Source organism: Penicillium samsonianum (assembly GCF_028829775.1).
Source record: "Penicillium samsonianum strain IBT 33392 chromosome Unknown utg000002l_segment0_segment0, whole genome shotgun sequence".
In the NCBI taxonomy this organism is placed as follows: Eukaryota; Fungi; Ascomycota; class Eurotiomycetes; order Eurotiales; family Aspergillaceae; genus Penicillium; species Penicillium samsonianum.
In genome coordinates, this window is record NW_026643260.1 from 2,237,560 (window position 1) to 2,262,086 (window position 24,527).

The 24,527-nt window shown below is 47.6% G+C and overlaps 13 protein-coding genes across 13 annotated transcripts; 5 read left to right on the top strand and 8 right to left on the bottom strand.

The window, feature by feature from the left end:
- Positions 1-1,736: 1,736 nt before the first annotated feature.
- N7471_002699 (uncharacterized protein) lies at positions 1,737-2,354 on the top strand (the record flags this gene model as incomplete). The annotated part of the gene is made up of 1 exon (XM_057275419.1): positions 1,737-2,354. One exon carries the CDS (start codon positions 1,737-1,739, stop codon positions 2,352-2,354), a length of 618 nt encoding a protein of 205 aa, XP_057140057.1.
- A 1,284-nt stretch (positions 2,355-3,638) lies between these two features.
- Positions 3,639-4,731, top strand: N7471_002700 (uncharacterized protein; the record flags this gene model as incomplete). The annotated part of the gene is made up of 5 exons (XM_057275420.1): positions 3,639-3,842; positions 3,898-4,002; positions 4,066-4,408; positions 4,468-4,644; positions 4,700-4,731. The coding sequence occupies 5 exons, from the start codon at positions 3,639-3,641 to the stop codon at positions 4,729-4,731; spliced, it is 861 nt and encodes a 286-aa protein (XP_057140058.1).
- A 40-nt stretch (positions 4,732-4,771) lies between these two features.
- On the bottom strand, positions 4,772-5,625 carry N7471_002701 (bZIP transcription factor; the record flags this gene model as incomplete). The annotated part of the gene is made up of 3 exons (XM_057275421.1): positions 4,772-5,209; positions 5,263-5,526; positions 5,599-5,625. The coding sequence occupies 3 exons, from the start codon at positions 5,623-5,625 to the stop codon at positions 4,772-4,774; spliced, it is 729 nt and encodes a 242-aa protein (XP_057140059.1).
- A 249-nt stretch (positions 5,626-5,874) lies between these two features.
- On the bottom strand, positions 5,875-7,210 carry N7471_002702 (arsenic resistance protein; the record flags this gene model as incomplete). Its single annotated transcript, XM_057275422.1, has 4 exons — positions 5,875-6,522; positions 6,587-6,673; positions 6,731-6,873; positions 6,934-7,210. 4 exons carry the CDS (start codon positions 7,208-7,210, stop codon positions 5,875-5,877), a joined length of 1,155 nt encoding a protein of 384 aa, XP_057140060.1.
- Positions 7,211-7,523: 313 nt separating this feature from the next.
- N7471_002703 (putative arsenate reductase (Arc2)) lies at positions 7,524-8,086 on the top strand (the record flags this gene model as incomplete). The annotated part of the gene is made up of 3 exons (XM_057275423.1): positions 7,524-7,676; positions 7,729-7,843; positions 7,908-8,086. The coding sequence occupies 3 exons, from the start codon at positions 7,524-7,526 to the stop codon at positions 8,084-8,086; spliced, it is 447 nt and encodes a 148-aa protein (XP_057140061.1).
- Positions 8,087-8,689: 603 nt separating this feature from the next.
- Positions 8,690-8,938, bottom strand: N7471_002704 (uncharacterized protein; the record flags this gene model as incomplete). The annotated part of the gene is made up of 1 exon (XM_057275424.1): positions 8,690-8,938. One exon carries the CDS (start codon positions 8,936-8,938, stop codon positions 8,690-8,692), a length of 249 nt encoding a protein of 82 aa, XP_057140062.1.
- A 450-nt stretch (positions 8,939-9,388) lies between these two features.
- N7471_002705 (bZIP transcription factor) lies at positions 9,389-10,337 on the top strand (the record flags this gene model as incomplete). The annotated part of the gene is made up of 2 exons (XM_057275425.1): positions 9,389-9,521; positions 9,592-10,337. 2 exons carry the CDS (start codon positions 9,389-9,391, stop codon positions 10,335-10,337), a joined length of 879 nt encoding a protein of 292 aa, XP_057140063.1.
- Positions 10,338-10,390: 53 nt separating this feature from the next.
- On the bottom strand, positions 10,391-11,651 carry N7471_002706 (Short-chain dehydrogenase/reductase SDR; the record flags this gene model as incomplete). The annotated part of the gene is made up of 6 exons (XM_057275426.1): positions 10,391-10,524; positions 10,589-10,693; positions 10,749-10,823; positions 10,875-11,001; positions 11,057-11,511; positions 11,576-11,651. The coding sequence occupies 6 exons, from the start codon at positions 11,649-11,651 to the stop codon at positions 10,391-10,393; spliced, it is 972 nt and encodes a 323-aa protein (XP_057140064.1).
- A 1,417-nt stretch (positions 11,652-13,068) lies between these two features.
- N7471_002707 (uncharacterized protein) lies at positions 13,069-14,051 on the bottom strand (the record flags this gene model as incomplete). Its single annotated transcript, XM_057275427.1, has 2 exons — positions 13,069-13,847; positions 13,910-14,051. The coding sequence occupies 2 exons, from the start codon at positions 14,049-14,051 to the stop codon at positions 13,069-13,071; spliced, it is 921 nt and encodes a 306-aa protein (XP_057140065.1).
- A 2,580-nt stretch (positions 14,052-16,631) lies between these two features.
- On the bottom strand, positions 16,632-17,115 carry N7471_002708 (RNA exonuclease; the record flags this gene model as incomplete). The annotated part of the gene is made up of 2 exons (XM_057275428.1): positions 16,632-16,904; positions 17,005-17,115. The coding sequence occupies 2 exons, from the start codon at positions 17,113-17,115 to the stop codon at positions 16,632-16,634; spliced, it is 384 nt and encodes a 127-aa protein (XP_057140066.1).
- Positions 17,116-17,596: 481 nt separating this feature from the next.
- erg27 lies at positions 17,597-18,691 on the bottom strand (the record flags this gene model as incomplete). Its single annotated transcript, XM_057275429.1, has 1 exon — positions 17,597-18,691. The coding sequence occupies one exon, from the start codon at positions 18,689-18,691 to the stop codon at positions 17,597-17,599; it is 1,095 nt and encodes a 364-aa protein (XP_057140067.1).
- A 173-nt stretch (positions 18,692-18,864) lies between these two features.
- N7471_002710 (uncharacterized protein) lies at positions 18,865-19,122 on the top strand (the record flags this gene model as incomplete). The annotated part of the gene is made up of 1 exon (XM_057275430.1): positions 18,865-19,122. One exon carries the CDS (start codon positions 18,865-18,867, stop codon positions 19,120-19,122), a length of 258 nt encoding a protein of 85 aa, XP_057140068.1.
- A 1,502-nt stretch (positions 19,123-20,624) lies between these two features.
- N7471_002711 (endopolyphosphatase) lies at positions 20,625-22,582 on the bottom strand (the record flags this gene model as incomplete). The annotated part of the gene is made up of 2 exons (XM_057275431.1): positions 20,625-22,354; positions 22,423-22,582. The coding sequence occupies 2 exons, from the start codon at positions 22,580-22,582 to the stop codon at positions 20,625-20,627; spliced, it is 1,890 nt and encodes a 629-aa protein (XP_057140069.1).
- Between the last annotated feature and the right edge of the window lie 1,945 nt (positions 22,583-24,527).

The following is a 24,527-nucleotide window of genomic DNA, read 5'->3' on the forward strand; positions in this document are numbered from 1 at the left end:
GTCCCAACGGAGGTGGGTGTGGGTCTGGGGGGGCCTCCTCCTTTTTTTTTCTTTTTATATTGATTGATATTACTTCCAAGGCTCTCTTCTTGGATGGCTTTCTCATCATATAGGGAGCACTCTCAATTTCTATCCCCAAACCGTCCAGACCATCAATTTCCAACTGGTTAGGAGCAACTTGTCAATGCCTCACTGTGTGCTTTCTCTTTCTTGGTGACTCTAAAGACAATGAGGGACCAACATCAACCATCTCACAGAGAGCCACCTCATAACTTCTCGTCTTCACATACTCCCCAGCCGCTTTTTTCTGGCTTCGAAAATGCTACAATTGCTGCCCGCGTCTCCAGTTCTCATATGTCTTGCGAATCGCCATAGAAGAATGGTAAGGGACCTTCGGATCTTGAGACTGGCATCACTCCACTCTCACTTCTGTGGTCAGTTTTCCCTTCATGCGAGGCATAGAAGCCCCTCTTACAACCACTCGGACTTTTGAGACTCACCTGATTATTGCTAGGGCCGCCTTGGTTGCCATTTCAACTTGAATAGCTGCTCCAAGCGTGAGCAGCTCAAGTAATTCTACGACCAGAATCCTTCTCTCGAGTCGATCAGGGAACGACTCGGCATTGTGGTTACTGCCACGATGCACAGGTCCGTCAAAACCGTCAGTGAGGAGCTCATTAGGCTCCAGTCTATGTCATCCGATGGGATGATTACAGACAACGATATCATTTCTCCCAGGAAGTCTGGCGACACCGACTTGGCTTGGATGTTCCTGTGATCTTGGGTTCAAGCCGTGCTGGCCGATATCATCTCCGCATGGTGCAGAGAATATTGACATCTTGTTGCGCACTTATCAAGAAAGTTGCCAACAAGCCCCAAAGCTGCAGCGAAGAATTGAACGCTGCCGTGGCGTGCTGGATCAAACCAGGCTGCAATCCGTTCACTCCAATGGACTAGTGATGGATATTAATATTCGGTTCGAGCCTGTGGTTCGGCACCGAGTCTACAATAGACTCGGCGTGGATGTCCCATTTAAGAGGTTCACAGCAAATCATCGCCCCGCTGGTTCTGCAGTTTCAGGCTGCAGAAGGACCCTTGGGTGGACGAAAAGACTGCCTTTGGACATCGAGAGTTAGGTGGCTATTCCCCTTGTCTATGGCTGCGTCGGATCTGATAACTTGTGGATATCCATACTAATCTAAACTTTATCCTTAGTTGACTTGGTCTCCGACAACAAGATCCGTTTCTCTCATTTTATCTCGCTTCTGATACAAAGCCTCAAGGGCGAGCCCTATGACCTTACGTTCAATAGGCGCTGCCTAGTCACATTTTCTTCTACGGGATTATGAAGAATGTTGCGATGTGGCGCCTAAGCTTAGGCAGCGCATCGGCCGTTCCCGAGCCCCATTAGACCTGCTAGACAATATGTCTGTGTCTCGCAGAGCTTCCCAATTAGTTGGGTGCAGCGGGTAGAAGCTGGAGGCACTACTCGTATGGAATGCCCGATCAAGTGGCTTTCGATCATGGACCTGCGTGGTTTCCAGGAACTGAATCAAAATCTGTCCAGCTGGAAGAATGGTCTGCCCAAATATCTGTGATGGAAGGAGTCTACTATCGATTTGGCCATGGAGGAAGACCTGATTATTCGTCGCATGTGCCTTGTTACTCATGTGATACACTTACTTCCGGCTTCGCCAGTATCGCCCTTTCTTTGTTTTGTACCTATGACCTTCCAAATGGCTCCTCATGTGCCCGGCAAGGACATGGACTCAGTGAACTCGTCTCTTCTTCTCGCTCTGGTGTACCATGGCGCTATCAAACGTCTTACCGCCGCCCAGGACATTATTAAAACTCTCTCTATTTCTTACAAAAAGGAGAATGATGACCATGCTAAGTGCGAGCAGCTAGACTACCTCTACGCTGCTGGCCTTATTTTGATTGCGGCCATGAGGATCACCTATCTAATTAACGGAACCCAGCATTGTGGATCTCCCACAGCCGCGATTGATAGGTCGATGACTACCGTGGAGAATGATGTGCGGCAGGTTGATCACCTTCTTCGATATTACCAGGAAAGGTGCGAACAGGTACCTAGACTCAAACGCCACATGGAACGTTGCAGAGATGCGTTGGCAATGATCAGGCTGCAATATGTATCCTCTTCAGTGATCACGGATAATGAGATAACCTTCTGCCGGAATGTGTGGCTCCGAATCTATGATAGACTGAGCCTAGACATCCCATTCCAGCGGTTTTCCCATGGCTGGGCAGACAATGGTAAAACTACTGGGCGTAGGATGACCTTCGGTTGGCTGGAAAGCCTTTCATTTGACCTGGATAGTCAAGGGGAGTAGTTGGATGGAATCTGATCTGGGACCGAGGTCCCTAGCTTTTCTTAATTCAAATGTATGTAGCAGTTTCCCTGAATGGGATCTCCTTTCTTCTAAATTACTCGATTAGATATGTACGTATCTGTGGTTTTCGTTGATCATGGGGGTGCTTAATCGCAATTAAGACTTGGTATTAGACACAACGAAGGCTTCGTAAGGTCAATGGTAAAATAAACCTTTGAAGGCCCTAGAAGCAAGGGGTTGGTTGATCAACTTCGCTTGGCATGAGATTGAAAGGGATCGGTACCAGATTCTCAATATTTCTAGCGTAGCAGCAAGTCTAAGAGACATAATCATTCAAGACAATTATGAAGTGTTTCGATCTATAGGTTCTACGTATACCTACATACAACATTGTAGGCAGTCCATTGGTCAGGTCTTCCGGCAGTGACACGCCAGAAATAGTGGGAACCAATGAAATACCCCCAGATTTGTGGGTCCACTTGAGCTATGATAGAATGGAGTACTACTTAGTATAGGGTCAATTCGTTTGAGTGTTAGTTTATTGCATATAATGCTTAGCTTCCAAATACAAATGTGGTGGTTAGAAGCCGAGGCACAAGAAATTAGAATGAAATTAATAAAGGGGAATCGAACTCTGGCTGCACTGGGTTGACTACATATAGGTGACTTCCCAATCGGGAAATAGGTCCCTTATGAAGAAGGTAAATATACTCCCACCAGCAGTTCCACCCCGGCTAGCTCAGTGTGATAGGGGGGGGGGGGGGGCTTTGATATAGCCTCTGGTGCGGGCAGGGTACCCTTCCCTGTTCCCAAACCCGCGTTATAGAGACGCGCTCTCCTACACCCACAGGGTAATTGATCGGCACATTAGTATCCGACCTAGGAAGGGGGTGGCGGTCCCAACCTTCGAGAAGGAGCTGGGTGTAAAAAGTGGTGCTCATCTTTTTTTTTTTAATATACATAACATAATATATTTGACCTTAATAATATGTAAAGTTGGAGGTCTTGCAAGGTCGGGACTCGCACCAGCATTCGTCGAATGCAGTGACATGCCAGACACAGTGAGAGCCAATGAAATGTTCCAAAATCTCGCGCTATTATGGCATAGGGTCGGTATTATTATTGTGGGCACGTAATGATTGGAACATTCATACAAATGTGGTGACATGCTACTTTTGCTATATCTGCGGGATGCTCATCGCGCGACAAATTTAGACACAAATCTTCCACCCTTCTACCGTTGAGAACTACATATTTTCCTGTTTCATCATTCTGAGTCACAATATGAGTTCAAACCCAATCTATGATCGTGTCCAAGATCGTTATGGCGACTTGGCTGATCGCGCTTCCACCAGCGAGGAGAAGACAGCCGAGCAAAATATTGCCCAAGCATTCGGCTACGAGGCTGCAGACCTCAGCTCAATTCCCCAGGCTGCAAACCTCGGAGTGAGCTGTGGAAATCCCTTAGCCCTTGCCAACCTGCGAGAGGTGAGTGTTACCGCCAATGGATCCCACCGTGCGACTGCTTAACTTTTTGTTCTAGGGCGAGACAGTGATTGATCTGGGAAGTGGTGGTGGCATCGACGTTCTGCTGGCCGCCAAGAAAGTCGGCCCCAAAGGGAAAGCCATTGGTGTGGACATGACGAAGGTGAGACTCTGATTTTTTACCGACGATTTGAGATACCCAAGCTAACACAAATGACACACATAGAGCATGCTTGAACTCGCTCGCAAAAATGCGGAGAAAGCGGGTGCTTCTAACGCATCCTTCATTGAAGCCTCGATCACATCTATACCTCTGCCAGACGCCACCGCCGACTGCATCATCAGCAACTGCGTGGTAAACCTTGTTCCTACAGTTGACAAGCATCTTGCGTTCAACGAGATGTTCCGCTTGCTGCAACCTGGAGGTCGTCTTGCCATCAGTGATATTCTGACTCGAAGGGAGCTCCCACAAGAAGTGGTCAACAGTCTATCTTTCTACGTTGGGTGCATCGCAGGGGCAAGCCAGGTTCGCGAGTATGAGAAGTACCTCTCCGAGGCGGGATTCAAAGGTATCTGTCTAAGTGTGATTATGCTTTGCACGTTTCGCTAACCATCATTTTCCTTTTAGATATCGTTATCGTCGACACCCAGAGTGACATCAATGTTTACAAGGATTTGGTTCAAGGGCAAATGGATGCTGGAGAGACGAGCGACCAGTCGGAACCAGCTGGTTGCTGTGGAGGAGCACCAGGAAAGAATGCTACTGAAGGAGACTTGCTAGAGTATGACTTCAATGAATGGGCTGGTGAGTCTTCAACGCTTTTCGATTGTTGAACCAACACTGACCGGTTTTCATCCAGGCTCATTTCAAATTTATGCTGTCAAGCAGTAGGAGAAAATACGCATATCAGTTGAAATCAAACCAAAATATGTCAAGATATTTCCGTCAAAACTTTAAGAAGAACTTGATTATCCACCCTGCATCCCTCCAGCGGACTGTTACCTTGCTTGAAACCACGCTCCATCCGGAAGTACAAGACATCCAATTCCACACCTTTGGTATTGCATTGGATCACCCATTGACATGCTAAAGAGCATAGTGTCGTATTCCTGTTGCTCGGAACACTTGCTTCAGTGCCCTCCTGGCTCCCCTGGTACTGGCTAGCCTCAAGGTTCGGGTCTGTCGGTTCTGCCAAGGGAGGATTCAAATTGGCCAAATTATTGACGTCGTTCGACAGTAACGGGATATTGAAATCTAGCCCCATGTCAGGCGATAGACCCGACGAATCCCATTGCTCCCAAAATGACAAGGGAGTTGAATTTTCCCAAGATTGGCGAGTCTCCACGCTACTAGCGAACGAGCCGGTGATCTTGAGATAAGTCAGAATCTGAAGACTATGATTATCCAACCTGGTGAGCATACCGCCGATACCATATTGGGTTCCCTGTCGTGAATGCTCCCGGGGGGTGCATCCAAAGAGTTGAAGTTGATGTCTAGGGTAGCCAGTAACCCTCTCATCCAGGCATTTTCGGATTGCAATTTGTCAAATGCTGATAGTGACGGTGGAGGTGTTGATGCAATTAACTCGTCGTATTTTCTGGCCTTTTCCTCCAAGTCGCGAATATATGCTAGTCGGTTTGCCCTTGATCGCCGTTGATTATTGCGAATTCGGGCGAGATCTTCGCTCTACACGAGTAGAACGTGAGTGGGATGAAATCAAAATAAATAAAACGATGGGATGGTTCCTAGCTAACCGACCTTGGTCTTGGTTTTTGTGCGAGGCATAGTTTAAGCTGAACAAAGAGTCGTGTCTAATACGTGCCGTGGGGGAGAGAGATGAAGTTGAATATATTCAAACATTATGGTATTAAGTGGAAAGTAAGTGGAGAAAGAAGCGGAGGGGAAGTTAGAGTCGTCCAATAAAACGAAAGTGGCATGTCACTGAATAAACACCCCGAGGACCGCGCTTATAAATTGATATATAGGGCTGTTTCTTCAAATAATTATTGATAGTCTAAAGTTTACATTTTGTTCTTAATCCTTCCAGCCAACTCGTCTACCTATCAATTTGACAGCATATACCAGACCCAACAGCACAGGAACCTCTATAAGAGGCCCTACAGTCGCAGCAAGAGCCTGGTTGCTATCCGCGCCAAACATCGCCACCGCAACAGCAATGGCCAATTCAAAATTGTTGCTGGCAGCGGTAAAGCTCTGCACAGTGGCCAACTTGTAGCCGAATCCCAATTTGTATGCGACAAGGAGGGTCGCAAAGAAGATTATCAGGAAATAAACGATGAGCGGTGCCGCGACTCGGACCACGGAGACAATTTGGTGGACCACATGGCGGCCTTGTGAGGCGAATAACACAAGGATTGTGAACAGCAGGCCGATGAGAGACCATGGGCTAAGCCATTTCAAAAAGGTCTCATCGTACCATTTTGCAGAGATTCGTCGGAGCGCGAAACGCGTGACGATTGCGGCTCCTAGAGGTATTCCCAGAAACACTGCAACGCTTTTGGCGGCTGTTGAATATTCGAATGTGACTGGATCGCCGCTAATGACGCTGATGAAGAACACCCCCATTGGAGCGAAAAGAACCATCTGCAGCACTGAGTTGAGAGCGACGAGGATGGCGCAATATTCGTTATCGCCTCCGGCTAGTCCTGTCCAAACCAGTACCTGATAGAAACCGGCTGTTAGCATAGTCTCGTTTCCGAGGGCCGTTTGCTGAGTTTAGGCTTACCATAGCAATGCATCGTGCTAATCCAACAATGATTAGTCCCTGTCGCAATTCTGGCTCGTCGGGCAAAAATGCCCAAGCCAAGGCCAGCTAATGAAACCAAGTCAGTGATGAACTCTGTGGCATGGAAGTGTTGGAATGACGAACCATAAGAAAAGGGGCAATAATCCAATTTAGAAGAATACTAAAGGCCATCTGGATCCAAATATCCTTCGCTCGGAAAACATGATGCAGGGATTCAAACCGAATCTTGCACAGAATAGGGTACATCATGACGAGAAGACCCACAGCTGGAAGTACATATTCAGTTAGTAACGACAGCAAAACAGTTGCGACTTGCTTCCACGTACCAATGGGAACAGAGACTCCCACGAATTTTCCCCTTTGCAGAGCAGGACCTGTGCTTGGGACAAAGTTGCCTAGGATGATTCCAATTGCCATGGCAAGAAAAATCCATATTGCCAAGAACCGGTCAAGAAGACCGAGACTTGAGAACATTGATTGTTTCTTCAGTGGCTCATCTGGAGAAGGGGTCTCCCTTTGCTTTTCGATGTCGCATGTCATTGTTTGGCTGTTGGGAGGACTGGATGAGGGATGTAAACGTGTCTGTGGTTGTATTGATGCCATGGTGAATGATCAAGGCTGTTCGATCAACAAATTGTCGAACGGATAATGGTTGTAATGCAGCGATTGTAGCATAGAATTTTGTATTCGTCCAGATCTGTCCGTGAATATTTGTATAGAAACTAAATGCGAATGATATGTCACTGCCGGGCGCTGATTGGCTGAAGAATCAAACTGACACCCAACCAATCAGAATGCAGGAGTGACATTCCTCATCGGAGGGCGGGGTATTCGGGGTATTCAATCTGCAGAGTCAACAGTCTGAGGAGTGTGGAATTTCTCACTTCTCAATATTTCAGCATTTGTCATAACCAAAATGTCAGCCGAACTTCCATGGCATGCAGCATATCCCGCACCAAAGGGCGCCGCACCCTCCATATCGCGAGAGGAGCTATTGCAATGGATTCGAGAGGGTAAACAAGCAGGAAAAGACTTTGTACTCGTTGACTTGCGTCGCACGGACTATGAGGTATGGAGTGTTTGGAAAAAAGTGATATCTTCATGCGCTGATATGTTAAAAGGGAGGAACGATCAAAGGGTCTTTGAACTTGCCAGCCCAGAGTTTATACCCCACGATCCCAACATTATATTCTCTTGTATCGAACAGCAGCGTGAAATATGTGATTTGGTATTGTGGTGAGCTTTGCTGAATAAATATGAGAACAACTTCTTCGGAACGTGAATACTGATCTTCATTTAGGGTCATCTGCGGGTCGAGGTACCCGTGCATCAGGATGGTTTGCCGATTATCTCGAAGATCAAAACGACAAAGAGATCAAGAGCTTGGTTCTCTCGGGGGGTATTAAAGGATGGGCTGCGGCCGGTCCCGAGTATACATCCTTGATGGATGGTTATGATGCCTCTGTCTGGACAAAGTAGAAGCATTCAGTCGAAGTAATCAATTGAACAACCTGGTGTTTGTTGTCAACTTCCTATTTTAAATACGGACCTCAAAACAGCCACTTCACCAAGAGAATTCTCTAAGATATTAAGAGATGCTTGAGCACATCGTCCAATCAAGTAAGCTGCACACCCCGCCTCGAAGCCAAATATATGCATTGCTGGTCGTGGGCCTACGGTCCCACGATTCTCAGGCGGTCTTTGATCCCTGATATGCATGGGATTTATCATTCTGCATATACGCACAAGTCCTTCTACGGTGCGAGGTGTGGTAAGCACGAGTATAATTAAGCTCATAATTAAGCTAGCGGGGCCCGCCATGCCTAAACAACCCTGGAAAGAGCCTCAATCCAAATTCCCTCGGAATTCCTGATTAACGAGGGGTAGTATTCTCTTATGCAGTCTTTGAGGCTAAAATGGGTACCTTTGGAGCTATTGATTCCTGGGAACACAGTTACTCATTTCTCCATTAACTCATGTTGCACTTCTTGAATTCGTTCTTTGGTATGTTAGTAACGTCACCCACAGTCATGAACAACAAATACGAAGGGTACGCGGACCAGATACCTGTGTCCAACTCATTCAATTATTGCTGAGATGAGGGTGCGAATGTGCCTCAGAGATGTTCCTATCGAGGGATTCCCGCCGTGCCTCCTCCTCTTCGGTTGTGGGCTCAACCGGGCGCGGAGCAGCGACTTCGCTCAAAGTGCCATAAGATTCATCATCTCTATTATCACCTCCAGTATCCGTATGTGGCTTGCTTTTTGTTCCGGAATCTGGATCTTTCTTACGGCCACAGGTGAGTATTTGTCGGAGTTTGGAAAGCTTCATATTCTATCCAGCAATAAATGAGATCGAGGCCGAAGATTCTGTATGATGTGACAGAAGCATTTCCATAGACAGTCATAGTCTCCAAGACATAGGAGACTATGGATTATTCTTTTGGGTATTTGGCCACCATGTTACGTCATAAATAACGTGCGCCACTCGCTTGGGTGCGCCGCTCGCTCGTGAAATATGTTATAAGGGGTTAACAGATCCTCGGACGCGTTTCCGAGTTGCACGGAGTGTTAGTAGGATAATTAATATCGTGTCAATACTACTCAGCTTGATCAAAAATAAAAGAAGAGTAGGTTAGCTCTAAAATATTTGTAGTGTGTTGTCCAGTTACGTTGTCGCGTTTATTCGGACCTAACGCTAACTCCGAACTTGGCATTTGAACCTCATGTCCAAACTTTCTCCCGTCTTACCACTTCGTTCCCCAAACTACAGCTTTTTAAGATGGCTGTCCAAGTTGAACAATCGCCAGCTCTCGAGCAAACAACAATGGAAACAACTTCAGATAATTCGATAGACACGTTAGATGCCGTGGCCCGAAGACGAATCCAAAATCGCCTCAATCAACGTGCGAGCAGTAGGTGCCGCTCCTATTCGCCACACCCAGCCCCTTAACTATGACCTGTTTAGACTGACGTTTTATATAGGAAAAAGGAAGGCTGTGGAGTATAAAAATCAACACAAAACGCCAGATAGGAAATGGGTTGTCTATATTGAGGATTCAAACATCCCCAAAAAGAATGCATTTACAGAAGAAGCAACAAGCCTTCAAGTTACTCAATTATCGCCCCCTCCCCGCCAGAACGAAGAATATTTCTGTTACTTAAACCCTGCCCAGCGCGATGAGTATATGAAGCAACTCAGCGCAAAAGCCTTGCATATGATAGAGAACCCAGTTCTCTCACGCAACCCCACTTTTTGCATCACCCAGTACAATGTACTTCGAGCTATGTTAATCAACGCCGATCTCATGGGCCTCACACTTGACCTTCTCACCGAAGACCTCGCATCGCAGTTCAACCTCGTCGGCCCATCGACGTCGGCGGTACATCTCCCAGCAAGCCTATGTCCATCTCAGAAACAGAAGCAAATCATCCACCACCCCTGGATCGATTTGATTCCAATCTTATCTCTACGGGAGGCCCTTTTGGCTAGGACAGATGTAATTGACGAAGATGAACTATGCGGCGATTTTTATGGAGTTTGTGCTTCATCGCAAGAAGTCGGGCTTCGTGTTTGGGGCGAAGCTTGGGATCCATCTGCTTATGAGGCCTCGGAGACATTGATTAGGAAATGGAGCTGGATGCTAAAGGATTGTCCCGACATAATCACATCTTCTAATTACTGGAGGAAACGGCGAGGGGAAAAGCCCATCATGTTAAAGATCAAGTGATATTTCAATCCATAAATAATAAACACATCAAAGTCTTTTCAACTTCGAATCCCTTAAAGTGAGAACTTCTCCTTCGTCAGTTCCTCGCTCAGCTCCCAAAGCTTAGCCCAGTTGCTTTCATCGTGGATATGGGTGTGCAATTCATGGTCTGCAACTGCGTTCTGGCTGAGGTATGAGCCATTGTATCCTGGATGCAGACATGATTAGTAAAATATACTGAAAATACGGGCTTGGTGAGGTGTTGTAATTACCTGCGATGGTAGGGTCAACCATTCCTGTGATGACGGTAGCGGCTCCTTCTGAGGTGTTAGTCCATGGAGGAATTTCGATTGGCTTTCCATCCAAGTCAACCATGGCTAGATAGAATCGGTTAGTGAGAAATAAGACATTTAGAAAGAGGGCAGCACGTACCTCCGGCCTTGTTCCATTCTTCGACCTGGTCCAAAAATTCGGGAGGGCAGTGTCGTTGCAGACCAGTTTGAACAGCTAAATGTGGTCAGCTAAATCCACTGAATAGTAAGAAGAAGGAAGGCATACCACCAGGGTCAACACTGAAAGCACGGATTTTCTCAGTCTTCAACTTCTCACCCAGTCTCTTGACAAACATGACTCTCGCAGCGTTCGACTGGCCATATGCAACCATAGCGTCATAGGTTCGGCCATCCTGCAAGAAAGTAGAATGTCAGTATTGTTAATTATAACCTGTAAGTCGAACTCACACTGAAGTTAAAGTCATCAAAGTGCATCTTCCCTTGTTTGACCATGGACGAGGCCATGATCACCACAGACGAATCCGGTCCCGCAGCACGGATCTTCGGCAGGAGCAACTTCACGAGCAAGAAGTTCGCCAGATAATTGACTCCCAGTTGGCTCTCGAATCCATCCTTTGTCTTGCTGTAAGGCGGGAACATTACGCCGGCCACGCAGACAAGGTGGTCGATGTGAGGCACATCTTTCAGGTCTCCGGCAGCATTTCGCACGGCGTTCAAGTCACTCAGGTCCATGTTGAGAAAGCGAGTCTCCACATTTGGCTTGGCTGACTTGATCTTTTCTTGAATTCCTGCAATCTTTGATTCTGCACGAGCACTCAGGATCAGTAGCTTTGGATCGGCGGCGGAAAGCTGGAGCGCGAGTTCGCCTGCAATGGAGTCGTCGGAAACGCCGGTGATGAGCACTACGGAAAGAAGGGAGTATTGTCAGCGCTTTTATCTTTGGCAGATTATGGGGATCTTGCTTACCTGTCTTTCCGGCAAGGGCCTTGCCGTACTTCTCGAGAACGACCTCAGAGCGGAGGACTTGTTGATTGTTGGACATTTTGGGTGAAGGTGTTGGAAGATTAAAAAACTGTAGGAATGAAGAGAGCAAAGGAGTCTTGATTGATGCCTTTTCAATTTCGACCAGATGCAATGGTCCCTTTTATATGTTTCCTCTCGGTGATAATGGGGTTAGTTGTTCAAGTGCATCTCTGGTAAACTATAGTTCGGAAGGACCAACCAACGTCCACGAAAATCCCCACTAGAACCCATCCCTTACCACATCGGGTTAGCCCAATGTCATCAAGTATCAAATGCATCAGGTTGTTTCTTTGAATACTTTTTGATCAGCGATTAGAAGATGATGGAACATATTAGGAATAAAGTTTTTGAAAATTGTCAAGGATTTAAGATGGAAACTCCGTTAATTCCTACAAGCGTGTCTTATGCAGGCGAGATTATGTCCAATATCAGAACATGATCAAGTATGATATCATGATACAATTGAACTTAAATAAATACATTGTAGAGAATAGTAGGCCATATTTCGACATAGGCTCCTTTGCAACAAGATTGAACTGAAAGATGTCCAAAATTGAGAGAAGATAATCAGTTAAAACGCACGCACAAAGCCGCCTGGGATACACGTGTACCTTCCCCCCTTCCATCGTTCGACTGTAGATCGATTGCTCAATTCAGTCATGCTATAGGTCGAGCAGGGAGCGTTACCTCATATCAGCGATTCCTCAGGGCGAGCCGCCTTAGATTGGGCTGAGTGGAAGGGTAAAGATACTGTCGTTAAACTTCTCTGTTCTTTGGCTTCTGTAGGTAATAACTCGGGGCTCCCTCAATTCATAGACGGAGATGAGTATCATTACAAACATTTACCAGTAGAAAGTTATTGTAAAAAGCCGCAGGCTCATTTCTTTAGGTATACATGCACATGTGGGATCACTGAAAATGCGTTTATCTCATCGTTAGGATGGGCGAGTTTGAATGAGGAATCTATCTAAAGTATCCCTGATTTGTTTGCTTGACTTGATATTTGACACCTCTCATTCAGTCTTAACTCCAGCGAGACGATGCAAATAGCCAGAGCGGTTGAACAAGCTGCCACAGCTGAAATATCAGTCCGTGTGGCCCCTGAGACCCGAAGAAGCCCTCTTTGGTAAGAAGAACTATTTAGCAAGAAATATGCGCAGAAACACGCGCAGATGTCGACGGGTATATCATAAGGGCTTAGACTTCATGCCTCGATGCAACAACGGACCTATTGGCGGAAGACTAATGATATGGATTTGTGCCGAAACACGAAATGGTAAATATGATTATTAGATTCCAACAGGAGGCTAAGCCAGAGCCACCGGCCCAATTGTCTACATGTATCTAATACAATACGCCAAACCAAATAAAACAAGAAAGGTCATCACACATATCAGCGGACAGACATGAAGTAGCAGTACCAAAAACAGCCTGCCCTAGAACCACATGATGCCTGCAACAAGACCGATCACAACGGCCATGCAGCTTCCATGGAGCTCCTGCGAGTGCCGACCAGCGGCAGCATCGGTGGAATCCTCAGCGCCAACTTTTTGTTGGGGCGGTGCTTGCTCGGATGAGGTGAATGGGTCTTGATCTGAGGCGGCGTTGGGAATTGTGGGGTTGGGTATTAATGATATAGGAGCCCCTGTGATCTGCTCCGGGAGGAAGATCGATTTCGCATAATTTGCCCCGTGGAGTCCGACGCGTTTTCCAAAATCAATGGCGACATGGCAGGCCTGCAGACACATATCGCGGAGAGAGGCAGGAAAGGGCACCAGTGGCTCCTGAATGCTGTCGGAGGAGTTATTATATGACGGGATGCTTGGAAGAGATTCGTTGTCGGAGGTTGGGAGAGATTCGTTGATGGTGATGGTAGGATATGGGTGCATCGAGTCTGCAACTAGGCTGCGGTTGGAGAATGATGTGAGGAATGGGTAGTCGTCTAATTGCTGGATGAAGTAGGTTCTGACTGCGCGGGCTCTGCGACTGAATGAAAATGAGGATTCGCGGGTTGACGATGAAAGTCGACTTTTATTTGCGACGGCGATCGTTTCGCTGGCCGGCACCGCAGCGGCATTTGCAACCCGCGCGGTAAGCGGTGGGCGATTTCCTCGCGATCGATGTGATGCTGCAAGAACCCATGATTTGCGAGGCTCGTTGAGCGGGGGTGCTATCGGTGCTAATTCGGTGACACTGTCTTGAAGGAGAGGGACCTCTGGACAGTCGACTTGGTTAGTTGACTCGAAGAGCTTGACATTGGCGGAAAGGGGGACATACGGCGAGCTGCACCAGTGTAGAAGCTGAAGTCCGCAAACTTCGAGTGGTAGAGATTTGGTAGTGATGGCACCAATGTGAGAAGAGAAAATGCAATGAGGATGAGGAGTGGGAGAGCGCCAGGTTTATCCAAGCCAGACCGCATCGTCCCTGCTCCCTGACTCCGTCCAGGAGCTTCGAAAGGGTGGGTTGAGGTTCAGGCTTCACGAGAATCGAGGAGAAACAAGAATGACAATTTCAAGGCCATGGAGGGGACAAGCTCGGGTGTTTCGCGTCTCAATGCAACGTTCCGTGGGATGCAGCTTTTCTGCAGAGTAACGCGCCGACCGCGCAGGGGGGCTGGTCTGTCTGAAGGGTGGCCGGGAAGATGTATAGGAGCTGGAGGAGAGGACAAGAGAGGAAATCACAAATGGGGTTCAGGTGGATTCGACGGGTTAATAGTCGAATGAAACACGATAAGGAGCACTCGGGGTAGGTGGATGCGCTTTCTTGGTCCCTTCTTTTTTTTTCGCACAGAGCCCCCAGTATGACGTCGATCACCGTTTAGTAGTGCAACAAATGACCTGGACTTGTTTCAAAGGTGCCGTTTGATCTGAAGTGTACAAATCCCCCCTCTCTATGTCAAAACGTCGAAGAATGTTCTCCCACGTTGCAGTTTGACAGAAGTTTTCCCTTCCAGGAATGTTGGCCTGAGGCATCACTGTCCCTGGCAACGTGTCGATCACCCCAAAAGGAGGAAAAACAGGATTTTGCACTCGAAGTTCCCTGGTTATTTCAGCCCTATTACTAGTATTTTCAGATTGTTTATCCGTCTCCTGCATAATATGATGTGAGCCAAGTCCATCGCTCGAGGCAACCAGTGAACATTCGAGTCTTGACAGCTTCAAGGCTAAATGTTAGACACTTCGGAGTAACTTAGGGAAGTCAATCAACTTGGTAGTATTTGCTTTTCAGTACTCCGTTGGAAAACTTGATTTTATACTTTATAATCTACATATGTACCTAGGTATCATGTCCCTCTGAATGGTTTCCATTTGCTTCCTCGTATCTCTAGCTGCAGCCCCCGGGACAGAGGAACACAGGGATCGCAACCGCAAGTAGCTGAAGAGCAAAGATCCTATGACAAAGGAGGGGATATACATATGGATCCCTGCTATACATAAAAGAATTTTCTATTCGGTTTATTCTTTTTGTTGCCTTCGTATACACACAAAGACCTAAAAGGACACCTGAAAAGAATATCTAAAAACGCAGCAGGGTGTTCTTTGTAATGAACCTTTGAATATGAAATAGTGATACTAATACATTATCAGATCGTAACAACCAGCCCATGTAGCGAATTGGCAAGCCAAGCAAAGAAAAGGAAACCAATCACTGTCATGATAGTCATCACTGCCTAAATCGTCGACAACTGCTGTGATCCCGTTTCAGTCTTTACAACCATAAGACAATCCCTACTACATTTGTTTGATGTCGATTGTGTTCCCCCTTTCATTCACTTTCATAAACTACTGCGTGACACATCTGCAACTCCCTCTGGAAAACACGGAAACTAGGATCATCATTGGTAACTGGATCCTCAGTCTCAGGTTGTTGCAGGTAGGGATATCAGCAGAGAGTTGAGATTTTCCCAACAGTCCATATTCATATGTGCACGTTGCGATTGGCTTTGTTGTGGCATCTGCGCGTGGTGTGATATTTCTCGAGGCCGACCATGCGAACGAGCGGGCATTTTGTTCTTCGAACATCATGAAGCAAAACGGTCGTATATCTTAGGTCGCGATGGATCGGTGGCTGAATGCAGCTGGAATTCCATTCTGTAGAACTTGTCGTTGCATCATATCTCCTGTGATCACACAGCGATGAGAAGTTCCGGGAGTTCTTTCAAAGAAAGCCTTTGGTTGAGTGAGAGTACTGGCCACTGCACTCTGATGCGCCGATTGAGGTTCTGCGGAAAAGTTGGAATTGTATATTTATCGAGTCAACTCCAGGTTTAACCCACAACTTGGACCAGGCCACCGGCACGCCTCTAACCAGGCGTGCGCGTTATCTGATAGGTGACAAGAGCTGAGATGCAGATTCGGATGTCGGTTATTCAGAGGAGGAGGTCGCAGCCTAACACAGGTCAGGCTCTTTGACCCCATTGCCGAGTTCATTGAGCGGGGACGACAGAGAAAGGAACTCAAGATCGGCGATCGGGGTTCGGAAGTCGCATAGAGGATGGTGTTGAAGGGAAAGGTGTATGGATCGAACGCGTTTCGGAGGTGCACGGTACCACCGACACGAGGAAAGCGCGGCCGGAGCTTGCACAAGGCATCTCTCGGATACGTCCAATTTTTCTCCTCTCGCGCCTATTCTCAATTGTCCCAGATTTGAGTCGCTAGGTGGCGACATTCCCATAGGCTTAGGGTGATGAGTGGGCCGACCATAGTAGAACTGGTCATAGTAGTGTTCGTCATATTGATGTCCAGGATCAGGCCCAAGATTCCCAGGGTACCTCCAAGGTAAGTCTGTGATCTTGGATGAAGTTCCTAATGGTAGGTATAGGACGTATGATTGGACTAGATCCTTGAAAATTTTAGCGAACCGTAAACGAAAGGAACATAAGGGAGACTCACTAATGGACGTTTGTGACACAGCGGGGATACAACAGCATCAAGATCGCACTTAGCAGGTCCCACGAGCCAACCCAGGAGTTGCTTTCTGGTAGAGGCGTCGAAGCCTGTCAAGTATTTTGGACTCGTAAGTCAAACATCTCGCAATCCAGAGCAAGGGCCTGTCGTCTTTGCGATTTGGCACTGGACTGTGGGGGAGATCGTTGCATCTGAGTTACTCCACCCGCAGAGCGACGAGAGACATCGATAAGGCAAGTAGAGCTAGTCGCAAAACGTTGGCTTCTCAACTGCTCATCGGTGTGTGCTTTATCCAAGAGCTGGCGGTAGAGCTGCTCCAGGTCGGTTAGGGCGAGTTTCGGCCGGACATCAGCCGTGATTGTGGGCTGTTTCCATCGTCGATATTCGTCCTCCCCTCAAAGCTGTGCCACATATAGAAGAAAAGTGGGATGTGGAGGCTCATCCTGTGGTGTTGGAGACATTGACCACGACAACCTTTTGGACATCAGCTGCACCAGGGTTGCGGCCCTGAGTGACTACCATCCAGCGGGTGGAAGCTGGGGGGAGGGGGATTTCGGAGGTATGGTATATAGACATATTGAATATTTGATATAGAAGATTCTCGTTACTAGCGAGCGCGGACTCAGCGATAGATGTGAAGCGGACATGACAAAATAAAAATGAAATCAGGAGATGTGATGCCTATCCTACCTCCATGCCGCTTCTTATAACACTGAAATAACCGCAATATCTATTGTTTGCTTCTTCTAGAATTCCGCATGCAGGTAGTGCGATGATATGCATCACCACTCTACAGCAAACTGTACAACGCGGCATCATCAACTGCATAGAGTGCAAAACATGTCATTCCTTCGTCCATAGTGAATGAAAGTCATCAAAGTGTAGCGTATATCTGCAAATATCAAAGAAAAAAAGCATAATGTCTATGTACACACATGCTTAGTGGAAGCAAAACCCAAAACAAGCAATACATCCCACATATAGAAGTGTAACACGCCAAAAAAAGAGACAAAATCGGAGCATCAGTTTTCTTTAATCATGAACGTTCTTATTCGCATCAAATCGGATTCATCATAGAAGCATCAGGAACAGCAGGCCGGCTCACTCCCACACGATCTCCAGAAACAGGTGTAGATTTCGTTACCGGCACTGGCGAGACAGTAGTCGGCACACTAATATCGAGATGACTAGCCGAGCGACTACTGCGACTGCGTGAGCCACCACCGCGGGAGACACTGCTCCCCGGAGTGCCGGTACTGGAACCCGGCTTCCCGCCGCGTTTGACCATCTTGCCCAGCACGCTGACGATCTCTGCAGCATCTTCGAAGCTCTCGTCGTCCATGCCTTCTTGGGCATTGTAGACGTCTGCGATGGCCTGTTTTGCGAGACGGCGGCAGGCGATGGGGTCTTGAAGGCAGTCGTATAGATAAGCTGCGTACTCGAGCTTAACAGAGAGACGGAGAGGGTGTGAGCCTGGTAGGAGTTTATCGGAGAGGGTTGCCGCATGGTTGAAGCAGGCTGTTGCTGTTGCTGTGTAGTCTAGTGGGGGGAGGAGGAAGGAGGAGACAGGTTGTGGTGGCTGAACTGGTTGCAATACTGGTAGGCCTGGGGGCCTGGATGTTGGAGTTGAAGCCATATTCATTTTGGACTTGTAGGGGTCTGAGACGCCGAGGGCGGTTAGGGCGTCTGCGCCGTATATGGAGTCATGTTTGAGGCGGGTTGGCATGTCGGTGTCGGGGGTGAAGATTGGGCGATTGTGGAATAGGACAAAAATGTGGTAGAAGGAAGCGCGGAGTTTGTAGGCGAGCACTTTTAGCTCGACAAACCTGTCTACCATGGGAAGGATGTAGCCCTCCAGTATTAGTAGGCCTTCGCGGGAGAGCCATATGATGTGATGGTACAGCTGGAGGGATCTTGTTTCACGTGTTGTGTCGAGCCGCCGCAGCTTGCGGGCTCTAAGAAGCTTTTTTGATAGCATCACGGAGACGCCGAGGACTTTGTATAGCATTGCCGAGAGCAGGGGGTTTTCGAGGCCCATGACGGCCGCGAAATTGCCCAGGGCCTTCTGGTCCACTTCGGAGGAGGCCATCCATAAAGCCCACGACCCGGAAATTGGGAAATCTGGGTTGATAGAGTCAGCCATGTTGGTCATTGGTCTCAAGCAACAGGCGGGGTGGAGGTTCGGAGAAGACTAATTGACCGAAAAAAAACTCAATTGCGAAGCCAGGACGCCTCAACAGACAAGGGAATAGGCAAAGACAGCCAGGCTTACCGAAAAGTGCGCAAACAAAATTTCAAATAACAACCAAACGCAGCGACTGAATCATGCTCCAACCACGCGCGTATCCCCGAGCCGCGGACCAATTGACCTGCGGAATCAAGACCTTGGCGCACAGAAAGCTCAGACTGTTGCAGCGACGCGCCGAATTGAAAAGGCGAGATACACAGTATATCCGAAACCAAGAGCAGCAAGATCCGCGCAAGCTGCAAGGTTCAGCGGGACCCGAGGGGGCGGCGATTGTTCAGACCGCGGAGTATATCACAACCAATGGCTTTCGTTCCTGGCGCGGGTACCAAATCTAATTAATCCAATTGCGACAACCTAGTATATAACGTTCGAATTGTAGTAGACAGAGTGCGGAATAATGATGTCCGCGCGATCAAATCAATATTGCCCGTTTCGGTCTAGCGACGGGCGAGTTCCGAATGTCGTATTCACGCTGTATCGCTGGGAATTCGGCTAACAACGCAAGGAGCAGACAATGATGTGACGGAGCTCGTGGCTGGGTTGCAAGTAGACTTGACGCATCGTGCGGCCGGCAAGGTAGGGGGTAGAGTGGGCGAAATGCGACAATTTTGGATGCCAGCGAAGTCTGTGCGGGGAAGAATTGGGGACGGTGTCTCGGGTATGAAGCTATACTAGCTCGGGGGGGCTCGAGCTAGGAGCGCTGGGGGGTTATAATTTTTATTGTAGGTTGTTAGGGCTGCCTTATGGAGTTGAAGCCCATGAATGAAGAGAGAATTAGAAAATTGAAAGATTTTCGCAGGAATGCAAGGTCATGCTAGCTGCGTGGAGCTTTCCCCTGATATGACGAGGAGATCGGGTTGATATGTGTATGGAGTACTGTATAGTAATTGTTACTAGTCTGTCTTGGAGTCCCACAATAATTAGAGCAGAATTGTATGGAATTGTACAAAATTGATTGCAGATCTGCTACAAGTGGAGGCCGTGGTCTATTTGTATAAACCAGGTCTACTACAACATAGGGCTTGTGCAATTGCGACCCAGTGGCAACTCATCCTACTCTAGCACAATCTATTGACTGCTGTGCTGTCATACACTAGTCTGCCCAGGTGAGTTTCGCGTGCAATGTCAACTTGATCCTGTTAACTACATGGTAATGACGGACTTGCTACGTGGCAGCGGCTGAAGGCGAGAAATAACTAAGGCAGCATCGCAGATTGGCTGGGAATTTACTTATTATAGGATTATTTTAGCCAGCTAAATAGGTGCCCAAGTTCTCGGGCCAGATTACTCTTGAAAGTACGGAGTACCTGGGCATTAATCTAAACCTTGGTGGCACGGACTGCCACGCTGGCAGTGGCTGGGATTGTCGTGTGTATTGGGGGTATTGTGGTCGCGATGGGAATCCACCTATCTGATGTGATGGAAGTGAGAAGTTTGTAGTGTTCATTGTACAACATCTACTGATGTACTCCATACCTTAGGCATATAGACGAATAACACATGATTCATGTACTGTAGTTCTGCAGTTGACGTTGTGCACCCAAAGTTACAGTATCCAAGTTGTTACACCGCCAGAATGATGCCCTTGCTGATCGCCCAATTAGACAAGTCCATTGTAGAATCGTACAATCTCTTGTAGATGAATGTACAATTTGGTAATTTAGTTTTTTGATTTGATCTGTCTGTAATTTTTACTCCAATCCCATGTTTCCATATCCAACGATGGCCATAGTCTAGAATAACACCGTGTGATAGCACAAGCACGAGAGATGCGAGCTATGTATTGTGCATGCAAAAGTATCCAAAAATAAAAGAAAAATGCTAAAGCAAAATGGACTTATTCATCCAGGTCATCAACTGGGAATCCAACAAATGCACGCCTCAAGAAAGCCTGCCAGACATCGTTCACTGGCTTCTTTTTCCTGACAGCAGACCAATCGGCGTCTTGGCTATTGACGTCGCCGGTCTGTTTTTCTTCGGCTACTTCCTCGCCAATTCTGGATGCGAGTTGGAAGAAGCTGAGCACCGTCAGGTCTTTCATTTGATACACGTCATCACTTGTGGTGTATTCAATCTCGTAGTCGAGACGAGGATCGTCACCTCGATCGCCTGCCGCGATCTGTTCGTGGAGTTTTGTTAAGTTTGAGTAGTATTGGGTGTAGCCAAGCAACGTGAACGCCTGGTTCGAGTATGCGGGGCCGGGAGGAGCGGTTGACGATGGCGGCTCGGGGACTTTGAACTTGGGTTTCTTTTTCTTGTCCTTGCCCTTCTTCTTCTTCTTTTGAATTTCGGGGGAAATTAAAGAATCGTCGCCGGCTCCCGATGTATCAATCGCAGGATCATCAAGTCCAAAGGCTGTATCGTCAACCACATGTGTGAACATATCCACCCCATGTGCGACATCGTCCAGGCCCGTGATATTGTAGTCGATCACACGTAGGCTGGGGAAGAAGTTCGGGACCAAACTGGGAGCTGCTAGCGATACGCTGTAGCGTTCTGCCCACGGGCCTCCAATTTTGTCCAAGAACTTTTGCTTCTTCTTTTCCTTCTTTTTGCCCCTCTTGTCTTTCTTCGCCGGCTCAACTTCCGAGACATCTCCGAAATTAGACGCGGATTCAAGTTCTTCGAAAATGCCCGGCGGAGCAGATGGCAACGAGGACCATTGGTTTCGGAGCGACTGGAGGTAGTCGGTTTTTGAGCTGATTGACACCTTCCCATCGGCCTTTGAATCAATGTTGACCTTGTTGCTATCCTGGAGCATGAAGTGGTCGATATTCATATGGCCGTAAAGGCTGCCGACAACAACGTCACGGTACTGGTGCACCCAAAGGGTATATTTTTGCCAGCATGTCTCATCCCAGCTCTTCTTCCCCTTCGATCGGGCGGGGGGGACATGACCCATAAGGATGGCTTTCATGTTGCGACTCCGCAGGATTTTCAGCTGCACCCTCAACCACTCCATGTGCTCGTATCCAGGTTCCGACTTGGCCTTGCATCCATCCACCGCACTGTTGGAATCGAAGAAGTACATGGTGTTTAGGCTGATGACCGCTAGCCGACCGGGGACGACCTCTGTGGTGAACCAACCGCCCTCAACAAAGGTGTGACGCTGATCTTCTGGGATGAACTGGCTCCATATCTCCGCAAAGCGCTTTGTCCACTTGTTCGGACCCTTGTTGAAGATGTTGTGGGGCATGATATCGTTGTTACCGAATGTTGGGATCACAGGGATCGACATCATGGGCACGGCATTCGAGGTCTCACGAACCTCCTCGCCGAAAACGCTAATCCATTTTTGAGACATGAATGCATTCAAATCCATAATCTCATCTGCCGAGCGAGGGAGCTTTTCGTCATTGTCGTGTCGGACAGAATCACCGGTCCAAATCACAAAATCAATCTCATCCTTCAAATTTTCTTCGATCCAGCGAAATGTCTCATTCACCAGTGATAGGGGTGAATCGCATTCTGTGCCTTCGGCTCCAAAATACCCCGAGGGGCCCTTACCACGGTGGCACGAGCGATCGATCGAGGTTCCGGGCTTGTAGAGGTCGTCGGGATGGAAATCTGTTGGTCAGCATGGTCAGCATGGGGTTACACAACAGAAACCTGAACGTAAAGGATAGTCCCCTCACCTGTTATATGCAAGAATCGTCCGCGTAAAGGTTTGCGCAAACCCTCCGCCAGCCCTGCAGGCGGGTCCGTGGGCCTGATACGGCCCAACGGCTGTTGCTCCAAGGGGCTGGCAGAGATGGCGTCGGCAAAGAGGCCCAGCAGCAAGAAAATTGACTGCATGAGTCCTCTAAACCAACTGGTACAGCAAGAGAAAAAAATGGGTGAAGGTCAGAACCCTGGAATATTTTGGGCAAAGATCTTATCAGCGCGGTCACGTCACTGGGCGGGTGCGGCAGCCGAAGTCCAAAGTAACCAATCAGTGGTCAATTTGGGAGACACTTCCAAGGTTCTTCCAAGGTTGGGAAAGGTGAAAATTTTATAAAAGGTCTTGCCTCTTGCCTCTAACTTATGTATGAAACTAATAAATTGTCAAATTTAAAGTTAGTCCGATATCCCCAGATCGACGCGTGCACGACAACGACAGCCAATGACTTCATCACGTGTTGACAGCCCTGCAGGGACCTTGGAAGTTTAGGCAGAACTGAACTTTACTAGTAGACAACCTTCTAGGTTAGATTATTAAAGTCCTAGGGTGTTATGGACAGTGGCTGTATACGCGACCGACTACTGTTGTGCTGTGTAGTTCTTTGTATTGGCTATCTTTCGCCGAAGCCTATATGTAGGTTCCCCAGGAGTATCCTTAGCCCTAGCTGAGTGTGCCAGCTGGCATTTCATTTTCTATATAAATGACCATGGTTCATCCATGTCACGCCTGCAACTGATATTTTTTTGTATCCCCTGAGATTGACAATTTTTGGGCAAGAGATCGCGTGGTCGAAATTACCACTAGCAGGTGATCGACATAGGAAGCTTAACATATATTAATACCAAAAGGTCATATCATGAGGGCCTCGTCAAATCCAAGGTTTGCCGAAAGTCTTCAGCTTCTACAATCTTTCAAGAAGGTGGTTCTGACTCTATAGTCCATGGCATCTGACAGTACTGCCGGCCTATGACAAAGTAATCGGACGAACAGACCCCTCTGGAACCACTCTTCTTTTGTCCTGCTGTTCAGATCGACAGCATGGTTTTTACTCTTAGGCAACGCAACAAAAGCCGACCGGTTTCCGTTCTTCATTAGTTCCTTTTCTTGGCCGAGAAGCGGGTCATGGTTGGAGCCCATTTTTGTTTTTTGGCGGGGGGAAAGGGGTGGGGGTGCGGTCTAGCACTCCTTTTGGACTCTTGAGCCTTCGAGGCCGAAGCATCCTTTTGGTCCCCGGACTTTTCCTTTTGCTTCGGGGTGTCCTAAGAACAGTTAGCTTAGACTCAATTATTAATATTTAGTCCTCATACCTTCTCGCGACCTTGGTCGGATTTATTCTTTCTGGATTTGTTTTTACCTTGATATATGATATACCAGCAAGCCAAATGTGGGTAGTTCCACCAATCCGATTGACGTCGGGGTTACTCAAATCCCAGCTGAAAAACGGTCTGAGATAGAAGAATCAATTGAAATAATGGTAAGTGTGCATTGCTATTTCGAATCTCGCTAGTTACGCCCGACGGCTCTAACAGCCGGGTACAACCTGGCTAACGCCACACTCAATGTAGGAACGGTTATCCGCTCCAACAAAAAGTTAACAGCTAACAGCTGGTATGAATTGTGTAAAAGGAACGAGGGAACTAGCGGTAACTGTGTCTTGGTCGGGCTCACTTCCCGACCACTTCCCTTCTGGATGGCTCTAATAATCAGTGGTGCTTTTGTTAGCAAAATATTGAATATGTAGACGGTTGTCATCTCTCATGATCAATCCCCTTCACCAACGAACATGCGGTCCTCAAGTGTAAGCGCCGCGTACCGCCAATCGTTGGTCTAGGATAATCCACAAGTCAGCCGCTCTGTGAATAGGTAGGACCTTTCTTATATATGTTTTTATCTTACCATGAAGGTAAATCGCGCCGCTATAGATACCGAAAGTTAGTGGTGTGAGCCTTGACACGAATGATATAATATAAAGAGACATACAGCTGACAGCTCCCCTTCTACCCTGTAGGGCGGTATGGACGTCATCCACGGTAATCATTAAATTACCACAAATGCGCATATCGATCAACTATAGATATG